At 32.0% G+C, this 12,377-nt stretch overlaps 1 protein-coding gene across 1 annotated transcript; it reads left to right on the forward strand.

Annotated features, from left to right (window-relative positions):
* Positions 1-8,612: 8,612 nt before the first annotated feature.
* LOC107015384 (histone H2B) lies at positions 8,613-9,381 on the forward strand. The gene has a single exon (XM_015215637.2). The coding sequence runs from the start codon at positions 8,694-8,696 to the stop codon at positions 9,117-9,119; it is 426 nt and encodes a 141-aa protein (XP_015071123.1). The 5' UTR covers positions 8,613-8,693; the 3' UTR covers positions 9,120-9,381.
* The last annotated feature ends 2,996 nt before the right edge of the window (positions 9,382-12,377 follow it).

Here is a 12,377-nt window from a genome sequence, read left to right on the forward strand (position 1 = left end):
ATTTGATGGATGTGGTTACAGACTACCTTTATGGATCACTCGATAATGAGATATATATGAAAATTCCTGAAGGATTCAAAATTCCCAAAGCATACACTTCAAAGTCTCGGAAAATGTACTCAATTAGATTGCAAAGATCATTGTATGTTTTGAAGCAATCTGAACGCATGTGGTATAACCGTCTTATTGAGTATTTTCAAAGGAAGGTTATATAAATGATCTGATTTGCCCATGTGTGTTTATAAAGAAAATAATATCTGAGTTTGTTGTACTTATTATTTATATTGATGACATAAAACTTATTGAAACTCTAATGGAACTTCATAGGGTAATCAATTATTTGAAGAACGAATTTGAGATGAAAGATCTCGAAAGATAAAATTATGTCTTGGTTTGCAAATAGAGCATTTGACAAATGGTATCTTTGTTCATATATCTACATACGCATTTTATATGGATGAAGAACATCCATTAAGTACTCCAATGGTTGTTCGATCACTTGATGTGAATAAAGATCCATTTCGACCCTAAGAAAAGAATGAGAAAATTCTTACTCCTAAAGTACCATATCTTAGTGCAATTGGTGCAGTAATGTATCTTGCTAACACTACAAGACTCGATATACCTTTTTGGTTAATTTGTTAGCAAGATATAGTTTTGCTCCTACTATGAGACATTGGAATGAGATCAAACAAATATTATGGTATCTAAAAGGGGCTATCAATGTGGGTTATTCTATTGTAACGATTGCAGTTCAGACCTTGTTGGCTATGTCGATGCAGGATATTTATCCGAACCACATAAAACTAGATCTCAAACATGTTATGTATTCACATGTGAGGGTACTGCCATATCTTGGAGATCTATGAAACAGTTTATCGCAACCACTTCATCAAATCATGCAGAGATAATACTTATTCATGAAGCAAGTCAGGAGTGTGTGTGATTAAGATCCATAATACACCTTATTTTAGAAAAGTGTGGTTTGAAATGCTACAAATTGCCCACAATTTCATATGAAGATAATGCAACATGCATAGCACAACTCTAGGAGGATTCATAAAAGGATATTGAACGAAACACATTTCACCAAAGTTAACGTACATCAGATTCGTTCGAGTGATAATCTGGCTGGTTTATTCACCAAGTCATTGTTAACTGAACTTTCGAGAAGATGATATACAAAATTGGAATAAGAAAACTTGGGAAACTGAAACGTGGTATTCATCAGGGGGAGCGAAATACGCGTTGTACTCTTTTTTCCTTAATTAAGATTTTATTACACTGGTTTCTGATAAGATTTTCAATGAGGCAGCAAGTAATGTGTATTTGGAACAACTAATTACATTTGTTACTTTACTAAGAATTTTATTTTACATGGACATCCAAGGGGGAGTGTTGTAAACAAAATTAATTAATGTCCATTGTACCCCTTATATGCCTATAAACAACATTGTGACTTATGGAATAACACACAAAAATAAGAAAGATACAAAGTTTTTTGTTTTATCTCTCTACTACATTTTTCCTTTCTTGGTTGTTTTTAGTTTAACTTTAGTACTAAGTCTTTATTTTATAACAAAGTTAGATTTTTTGGAGGTACAAAAATATCTTAGATATTTGGTAGAACTTTCTTGAATTTTATTGAGTAATATCTTTGATATTTGCACTTAAGAAAAAATCTAGAATAGTCTAGGATAGTATCTAGGATAATTATCTTAAAGAAATATCTAGATATCTAAAATATAAAGTTTACTAGATATTTCTTGTAGATGTATCTAGAATGATTTCTAGAAGCATCCCTATATAAGTATAAATAGAGGTGACATTAGACATTAATTAAAAAAAAACCCAAGCAACGTAAGAACAACCAAATAAAAGATTATTCTCACACAAACAAGTTCTCTTTTGTAGCTTCCTCTTCTTTAGTTGAATCTTCCGATCTTAGTTAACGATCTTAGGCTAGCAGAAGATTTCCTAATTACACTTTTCTTCTACTATTCTCTACATGGAGAAGTATCAAACGATCTAATAGTTTAAGGAGAAGTACTTTTTAACAATGATGAATATCTGAAACTGAAGTAGTGATGTCAAGTTTGAAAACGGACATGGAAATTTCAAGCCATGATTTTTTCATGATTAAAAAGGCAGAGGAGTAGCAAAAAAATTAAATGATGACAAGGTTGTATCAAAGAGTAATTTGAATTTAGATGTTTGTCACGATCTGAGACCATCCTGATTATAACACGATGCTTAGAGTGACAATTGACCATAAGCTAACCCTTGATACTGACAACAACTAAATATGAGTATGTATAAGAACTAAAATGATCAAGCAGGAGCATAATCATGAAATGATCTAGTACTAAGTAGAGTGAATACGACAACTCTAATTGATTTTCTATTAAGCCAATGCTAATACTAATATAGGTAACCGGGACATGACACATTGTTCCCTTTAATTTGTCCATATAAATATAAATTAAACATTGGAACTAAAAATTGACCAAAGTCCTCAAATAAAAAGCTATAACCTATTGGCTAGAAGCTATCATATATATGACTAAGATCCTGAATATCTAAAACCGCATCATAAAATAATACAACATTGAATGACATCAATACATAGAACATATGATATGTAAAACAGTTGAATGAAACAATTTACTAAAGCTTAACATAATGAGCTAAATGAAGAACTCTGAAGATAGACTAAAATAAAGTCAATTGAATAGTAATAGATTGTACGTGGTTAGGCCAAGTAATTAATTGTATGATAATTGTTGTGATGTTTTGGTTATGCCTTCTGGATTATGCGTTTTCAAATAGGTTTAGATAACTTGATTGTTTTCGTCATTTATTTAGTATTCCTTTTATGATTCATATGTAGTTATGTCTTTACTGTTGCATCGTTACCCTACTATTTACTCACTTGTTATTATGTTATCGCACGCAAACTTAATCAGCCTATGATGCCTACTGAGCGTCTGTTGTTTTAGTATTCAAACTGCATTCTACATCTTTTTTTTATGTAGATTTGAGCGCTAGTCGACCTCGTTAATACTCGTGTTGCGGTATCTAATATTTCAGAGACTAAGGGTGACCTTATTGGCGTCCATAATTGACTCATCTTCTTCTTATATTTGTGATTAGTATTTTGTATTTCGAGACAGTATGTATATTTCTTGAATATGACTAGTCTATACTCATTTTTTGTAATAGGTTTGCACTAGCATCCACCAGGTTTTGAGATGGATCTTGTATTTCTGTTCTTCTTTGAGTTGTGTTTTTGTGTGTGTGTGTGTGTGTGTGTGTGTGTATATAAATATACACACACACACACATATATATATATATAGGCTTAAGTCATACACAGACACTTAAAGTTGTCCGCATATTTCATTTAGAAAACTCAAGTAAGATTTGTACCTATTAAACACTTTTATTGTTCAAAATGAATATCTATTAAACACTTTAGTTGACATGACAAAGAAAGTGCACCACACATTTATTGAGCGCGTGAGAGGGGTATTTTAGCGAGTATTTTTTTTTGTGTCTCTTCTTCTTCTTCTTCCTTCTTTAGGAGTAACTTTTTCAACCCTACCACCATTTTTGACATTTCAGAAGAACGGAATCTTGATCAACCAAAATAACTTAATGAGGAAAGAGAACAAGAAAATTGCACAGAAATGCAAAAGAAAAAGAAAAGATACAAAAGAATCATGTTTAGCTAGTGAGATCAGTAGTTTTATCAATTAGATCCGCCATTTTCAATCGATCATCTAATTGGAACAATCCCAACTAAATTGCAGTAAGTAAACTTTTACCAGCAATTACACAAGACCCACAAAAGAAAACAACTAAAAAGAACCAAAACAAGTTAAATCACACTTGATTTTAGGACTCAATGGGTATTGCAGAAAATTGAATCTTGGTTAATAAATTTCATTAAGTCCATTTTTCCAGTCATGATGGATAAAAATTCATAAATTTCCGACAAAATCCTAATTATCTTCCTTGTACCAAAATTAAATAGAGAAGAATGTTACAATTGAAAATAGATTGAGGGGTGTTAGAGTTGAAATGACATGGAGGAAAAGAAGGAATTGCCATGGGTGGGTGGGTTATTTTCTCTTTAGAATTTTTTTTAAATTTTTTAAATTAGTTAAATAGATTAAAATAGTTGTCTTTTAAAGTTTCATTTTTTAAATAATTTTTTGAACTCAAATGCCACGTGTTATCATTTAATTTATCATTCTGTCATGTCATCGCCATGTCATAACGAGTGTATTACACACATCTCATTTTTTTTGCTGATTAACAAAAAATGTCAAATAGGTATAAGATTTAATTGAGGTGTTTAAATAAATTATGCGAATAACTTTAAGGGGTCGTCGATGATTTTACCCATATATATATATATATATATATATATATTCTCTTATTTATGTTGTTTCTATCTTGAGCCTATTTTAGCATGCTTTTGTCTATTTCCTCTCCTCCCTAGGCCCATTATTATTTGTTTTGGATCAAAAGTTAGCTTATTTATTGGTGAGATTTGTAGGTGTCATAATGACCAGTTTTTGAATCGTAACAATATGTCATGTGATCAATTTATTCATTATTAAGACAAAAAAAATGAGCAAAGAATTTATAGATGATGCAAATCCATCACCATTGAAAAGTGCTCCAAGTCCCTCCTACCATACTTACCCTAATCTTAGATTTAATTCCCTAGTATGCTTTATAAGTATTTCACCCTTTGAACACCTCCTTGAACACACTTGATACTTTTTTGTATGTCTTTTTTTGCTCAATAAACATCATGTATAAGTTTCTTTCTCTCTATATTGTTCAACCAGTCTCTTCATCCAATGAATGACTTTTGAAGTTGATTACCTTGACATAAACTCAAATTGGTTCTCAACAATAGATACGCTCCTACTCATTATCATCTCTATCATTCTTTTTCATATTTTTAAAGCGTGACTACACAAATTGATATCCCTTATGTATATAGTTGTTGCAATTTTGAAAGTCACTATTGTTCTTTTATAATGGAATCATGGTACTTTATCTCTATCACTCAGGCAGTTTGTTTGTTCTTAAAATAACATTAATAACCCAGTCGTCACTTCGTTGTTGTCATGTCTATGCTCTTTCAACATTTTATTGGGATATTGTCTTGTCCAATCGTACTTCTCCTACTCATTTTACAAATAACACTCTTAACCTCATCAAATATCATATCCCTACAATATCCAAAATCAAGACAACTTACAAAGTGCTTTATATCTCCTAGCACCCCATCACAATTTCGTTGTTTTTCTCTTCATTTAAGAGTTCTTTTTTGTTTCTCACCCGGTGTACGGAGTTCCGACTAAATTCGGATCGCGCTAAGTAGGACCCTTTCGGAGGTGGCGTTCCCAACATGATTTTCTCCATATCCATGGCTCGAACCCGAGACCTCTGTTCAAAGGTGAAGCACTCCTATCAGTGCACCACAACCCATGTTGGTTCTTCAATTAAGAGTTTATGAAGGCATGACTGACATCTCTTTTTAATAAGTGTTTCTAACAACAAAACTTTGTCATGCTCTTTTTAAATTTTCATTTAAAATAGGCTTAAGTTATATAAAGCCCCTAAAAGTTTTCTATATATTTCACTTTGATACTTTATTTAGGACTTCCATTGTTCAAAATAAGTATCTATTAGACACTTTTTGTTGCTTTGGTCACTTAACTATACATTTATCGATTTTAATCCCCTTTACAATACATTTAAAGATTTTTGACCTTTAAGTATTTAAAAACTTATTAGGATCTCTGTCCATTTATTATACAAATAACTTATTTTTTATTAACAAAATCCATGTCTCTAAAAATTAAATTCTTTAACCATTTTTTCATTTGTTTCTCTTTCCCAACTACTTTTATTTCAAATAACCCTTATGCAAAGAAACTTTAACCTCAACAATTCAAAATAAAATTCACGAAGAAAGAAATATAAGTCATTATTTTATTCAATAGACGATTTAATGAAGCATATTAATGCTACTAATGACTTGCATATGGTAAACTTTATTATAAAAAAAAAGATATTATTACCATTGAATTCAAAATATACTCCAACGACTTTAATGAAGGAAATTTGCATAATTCTTAGAAGTTGAAATTTATAAAATGGTAGATTTGCAACTTTTTTTTTTTTGAAAATAGATTGATTTTAGGGAAAATTGTATATAATAGCAAACTAATAACCTAAAATAAATTAAGTAGCTATGGTTTCATTTATTTGTGCTCCATAGCAAACGTTTGCAAAAAATTGTCAGGCGCCTCTCTCCCAAATATCTCGCTCGCCAATCTCCTCCAATCTCTCGCTCGCTTCCTCACTTTTTATACAAACACAAGTGTATAAAAATTGTTTCTAATTGTATAAAGAAGAGAAAATTGTATAAATACATATATTTTTGTTCCTCTCTCTCCCCTCTTCCAGATCTCGCTCGCTACTCTCCCAAATCTCGCTCGCCACCCTCGCCTTTCTCACTTATCAAACAGAAGGGAAATGTATAAATTGCGTTTCTGTTTGTATAAAGCGTGAGAAAATTGTATATACACATGCAAGTACATATATTTTCGTCCTATACACTTATAATTATACAATAAAAATACTCCTCTGCCCAGTTTCTTTTGCCTTTCTCTCTTTCTCGTTTTATACAATTTTCAAATTGTATCTAATTTCTCTCTTTCTCGTTTTATACAATTCGATTCAATTGTATATTCCTTGTCAAGTCTCTTTTGTACTTCTCTCTTTCTCATTTTATACAAATTCAAATTGTATATAATCATTCTATACACTTATAATAATACAATTCGTTTTATACACTTCGTTTTTATACAGTTCTCTGCCGAAGTGTGTTTCTTTTTCTTGATTTATACAGTTCGTTTTATACAATTTGCTTCAACTGTATATGTATAGCGAATTATACAGTTCTATGTTTGCTATAGAGTGCAATTATGCAAACTTTGCTTACAAATATGAATTTTTTATTTGATATATGTGAAAGTTGCCCTTGATTTTACTATTCATTTCATTTTAATTAGAGAAATTGAGGGAAGACAACATATTCAAGTCATTAGCATCAATTATATGCTTCATTTCGTCATTCATCGAATAAAATTAAGATTTATATCTTATTTCCTCATTAATTTTATTTTGAATAGTTGAGGTTATTGTTCTTTGCATAAGAGTAATTTGAAGAAAAAATAGCAGAGATAAAGAAACAATCTAAAAAAGGTAAAGGGCCAAATATATCCTGTTGTATAGGAAATAATTTAAATATACACCTAGTTATACTATTGGGCTAAATATACCCCTTCCGTTATACTTTCGGACTAAATATACCTTTATGATTAACATAGGACACGTAGACGACTAAGAATAAATGAACTATTCAATTCAAAATAAATCAAATTCGAATATAATCCGTCCCAATAATTTAACATGACCTAATTATAACGTTGACCCACCCAATTTATGAAGGTATGAAAAATTAATTACATGTTATAGAAAAGGGAAAACTAAAGTGGAGATCTATTCAGTGAATAAATTGTAATTCAGGTTATGCGTTGAAAATTCACTCTTCCTCCTTTTGATATTATCTCGCAGACCTCGTTTTTTTCTCTCAAGATATTAAGACAATTTACTTGTTCATTGATCTCAAAATCTCCCTTTAACTGAGGTGTTTATTAACTAGCAAATTATAGTTGATCACAACATCATGACTGAGCCAAGAATTTCTCAAGTGTTATCTAACTACTATTAACTCTTGAAAGATAAACCCGAAGCTCATATTAAATAAGTCTAGAAACAAGATATTGTTTAAATTATTAGGGCGGGTTATATCTGAATTTAATTTACTTTGAATTGAATAATTCATTTATATTAGCCTTTCACATGTCCTATGTTAATCGTAATGGTATATTTAGCCCGAAAGTATAACGAGAGGAATGTATTTAGCCTAATAGTATGACTAGGGGTATATTTAAACTATATCCTGTACTACATATTGACCCTTTGCCATGTAAAAAATGGATTAAAGATTAAATTTAATAAAGAGTTCCGTTAACATAAACCTAAGTTATTTGTATAAAAAGATGAACAAAGACCAAACCTAATAAGTTTTTGAATGTTAAAAAGACTAAAATCAATAAGTATATAATTAAGAAACCAAAGCTCATAAGTTTTTACATACTAAAAAGACTAAAACAATAAAAAAAAGTTAAGGAACCAAAATAGATAAATTTTTAAATAGTTAAAATGACCAAATCCGATAAAAATATAATTAAGTGACTATTTTACACCTATTCATATAATTAAAGGACTACTTATGACATTTTGTTTTTTACTTTAAAAAAATTTACCACCAAAAAATGAAAGAGGAAGCAGAAAAAATCATTTTCAAAAATCATTCCTAGACTTCACCTTTAAGTTCACAACTATCCTGCACCGTTGAATAATTTGCAAATCCAACGGCTATAATCCGCGATCCCCGTCACTCCATCTAAACCAATAAGAACTTTCTGCCGAACCATTATTTAAATGAACCCGTCCCTTCATTCTCTTCACCCATTTCATTCATATTCACCTCCTTCTTAAATATCCTTTCTCACTGTCTGTGGCTTAGCAAAACAATGGCACCAAAGGCCGAGAAGAAACCAGCGGAGAAGAAGCCAGCTGCAGAGAAGGCACCAGCGGAGAAGAAGCCAAAGGCAGGGAAGAAGCTGCCCAAGGATGGCGCAGCAGCTGCAGCAGACAAGAAGAAAAAGAGGGTTAAGAAGTCGGTGGAAACCTACAAGATCTACATTTTCAAAGTGCTGAAACAGGTTCACCCTGACATTGGTATATCTAGCAAGGCTATGGGTATTATGAACAGCTTTATCAATGACATTTTTGAGAAACTTGCTCAAGAGTCTTCTCGTCTTGCTCGCTATAACAAGAAGCCTACTATTACTTCTCGGGAGATCCAGACTGCCGTCAGATTGGTGCTCCCTGGTGAATTGGCTAAGCATGCTGTATCTGAGGGTACAAAGGCTGTTACCAAATTTACCAGCTCTTAATCAGTCTTAGGGTTGTTTTATCAATTGTCTTGATTAGGAGTTGTGTTTTATCTATTGTCTTGATTAGGGTTTAAAGATGTATAAATTGTGCCATTAGGGTTTCTACTGAAAATTATGACAGCTATTTGTAGCTATTCAATCCTTGAATGAAGAATTTCTAATTGTGTCTGTTAAATTTCCTTATTAGTTTGCTGGGTGTGTTGTTGTAAATTTTCTTGTTAAGTTTCTACTCTTTTGTATGATGATTCTCCAATGTTGCTGTTGAATGCTTTCTGATCTGGCTGTTCAATCTCTACATGTCGCTTGACAAAGAGAATTTTCCATTGTCCTACGGCGTTAACTTCCCTTTGGTGACTCTGTATCTGTTGACTCTTCAATTACCGAAATGTTTCTACTTCCTTTGCCAGTTTCTAAGGAACTAAAATTTTCAGTCACAAAAGTTTGGTTTTTGTAGCTTCTAATATTTTCATTTGTTCTAAATAATTGGCATAATTATACAAGGGAACTTTTCTTTTGGTTGTTTGTGTTATTTGCATATTATACTTTAATTGTTGTTGGTTTACTTGAGCACATTAGCTTGCTGGTGAACTAACACTAGGTCTTGTTATATGTACAAGTTCTTACTCTGTGTTCACCAAGAATGATAATGTGATGACACATACTCTTTGTAAGTGCAAGATCCATCATTAGAACTTGGAAGACATGAAGAGTATTTATATGCAGACATTGATCCTGGAATCATAAAGAAACCTGCATTTGTTTTACCCAGAAACTCAAACAGTCATCAGAGGTTCAAACTACATAATATAATTTTTGATTAGTCCTTAAATCTGACATACTGTTGATTTCGCTGTTTGATTTCCAAACCCTTGTACAGTTTGGTCATGAATTCTAGCTTTCCTATTAGAGAAGTAGACTGAGAATTTACTTTTGTCTGGTCTGCTTAGGGATTTCCGTATGAGAAGTTCTACATGGTTCGATCAATTTATGTGTGTCCAGGATTAAACCAATGTAAATATTTTTGTGTATTTGTTTATGTGAACATATTTTGCTTAGTGGTTGCTCAGTCTTCTGTTTATTCAGAAAATGTGTTTGGGATTCAAAGGATGAAAAACGTTTGTCAAGGTAATATGAAGAATTGGTAAAGGGTGAGCATTCAAGGTAATATAATGTCTATGTCAATCCAATATCTCTCCCCTACTTCTATGTCACATTTGTAGAACTTATATAGGATATTTGAGTGTTCAATTTCTTTCGTAATGTTTGAACTTTGGATGTGGCACTGGATGTGCACAATGTTTATTAAGGTAAAATTAATTATTTGATGGATAAGGTCTTCTAATATTCAATTATTTGTGATATTTAGTATATATTGTGCTGTTTGTGTACTTCCCAAAAGACAAATAAATTTGCTGTTTGTTTGTGTAGACAATGAAATTGATTAGGTAATTGTTGCAGGAGCACTTTGTTGTTGTTTTGGTAGGTCGTCGCAGCTTTTATGGTGAATAAATATCTTGGAACAGCAGCTAAGAGACTCATCATGGGCACCTCCCTTCAGTTGTTGCTATTAACCATTGCTGAGCTCGCCACATTGGCTTAAACAGTTCTTGACCTTCTTTTCTCAGACTATTATAACTTTGTGTTGGAGACATTCCCAAAAGGGTTTCTGTTAACATCTAAAGGGAAGTACATGACACTGTTAGTCTTCTTCCTATCCTTATTTTGAATGTCTTTAGTACCTATATCTCTCATTGTTCATTATCTTAGCATATGCTTTTTTTCTCAATACCTATGTTTCTATTTTCTTTTCTTGCATCACCTACCTTTTTTATTCTTTATCCACTTTGTCCGACCAACTTATACCTATTAAAATGTGTCATTATTGAAATATTATGAAGTTGTAATACACTCTAAAAATTTGATATTTTGGGTCGTGATGGTTTTGTACCCCAGCCAGTATTAGGAAGCTATGTTACTCGGACCTTCCATCAATGCCTGGATCGTTCAAAATGCATAACTTTTGGAGGATCCGGCACACACCTAGGTACTTTTGAAGAGTCCAAGCAAATATAGCTAGGAAGCATGTACCAAACTATTATGGCATATGAAGATGAATTATGGAAAGTCCCATGTCATTGTGGGGGAAAGCGCCATGGTACCAGATCTGCGATAACAATGAGAACTTTTGTGTAATTATATCCTGTTTATCTTCATTTATGTTGTAACAAATAATATAGTGCATCTATCTTACACATGTTTTCCTTCTATCTTTCTAGTAGGAATCCTTGTGGCCTTATATATACTACATAATGGGATCTAAATAACATGTTTGAAGGGTGGTTTTTTCATTCAGCAAGGACCTGAGAATTCTGTTGTAAAAAAAAATATTTGTAGAAAATAAAGATAATGGTCACTAGAGATGTGGGAAAAGAACTAAATGGATTGAAGTGAGAGATTTATATGTTTGTGTAGACTTAGAAATAAGTTTAAGATTTGGACAAAACTCTATAAGAGAAGTTCTAATTTCTCTTAAAAAGACAGATTCTCTACTATTGGAATAAATTGGCTGTCAATAAAGTGCAAAGTTTAAGAGGCTGCAGTGTCTCTTAGCTTTTTTGTATTTCTTGATTAATGGCTGAATGTGATGAAATCTAGCATTGAAGACATGCAAGTCCATGTCCTTTCTCATTCCCTTTTCATTATATTTTTCCCGATTCTTATGCCGGTGCATTAATATGAAGGATATAAAGTTAAAGTAGAGGTATTTTCCTCTTTAAGCTGAAAATCAGTCTTAGTAGCAGAATGGAGAAAAATATTTGGAGTATGATTGAGGTGGGCATAAAAGTTATTTAGATTAATGGAAGTTTGAGTTTATGAAGATCCTAATCTTATCCTAGGCAGAAATAAGAATATTTGAAATAGGTGAAGCCAGGCTGACATCCTATTGAGAATGTTATCTTGTTCATTTGGATTTTTTGCTCCTTCAGTATTGTCTGTCAAAGTGGTTACATATGTTCATTGTTTGGTACATATAAGGAGAAAACAATGAGAAAATGATCATCAATGTATTGGGGCTGCTTTAGTAGACAGTTACAGTCTGTAATGTATGTGAAAAGGTGACGTATTTGGTCCAAAGCTCTAAAAGTAGCAGAATATTCAAAAAAAGGTGTTAAAGTTAACATTTTTGTCCATGAACTCACGTGCCCACACTTAAGTCGGTTTATGGTTGCGACAATGAGACATAGTCAAAGCACGAAC

The sequence above is a fragment of the Solanum pennellii genome, chromosome 3, assembly GCF_001406875.1.
Source record: "Solanum pennellii chromosome 3, SPENNV200".
Taxonomy (NCBI): domain Eukaryota; kingdom Viridiplantae; phylum Streptophyta; class Magnoliopsida; order Solanales; family Solanaceae; genus Solanum; species Solanum pennellii.

What these genes read in the sequence shown, in the direction of transcription:
- LOC107015384 (XM_015215637.2), top strand. Translation starts at nt 8,694, where the DNA reads ATGGCACCAAAGGCCGAGAAGAAACCAGCGGAGAAGAAGCCAGCTGCA.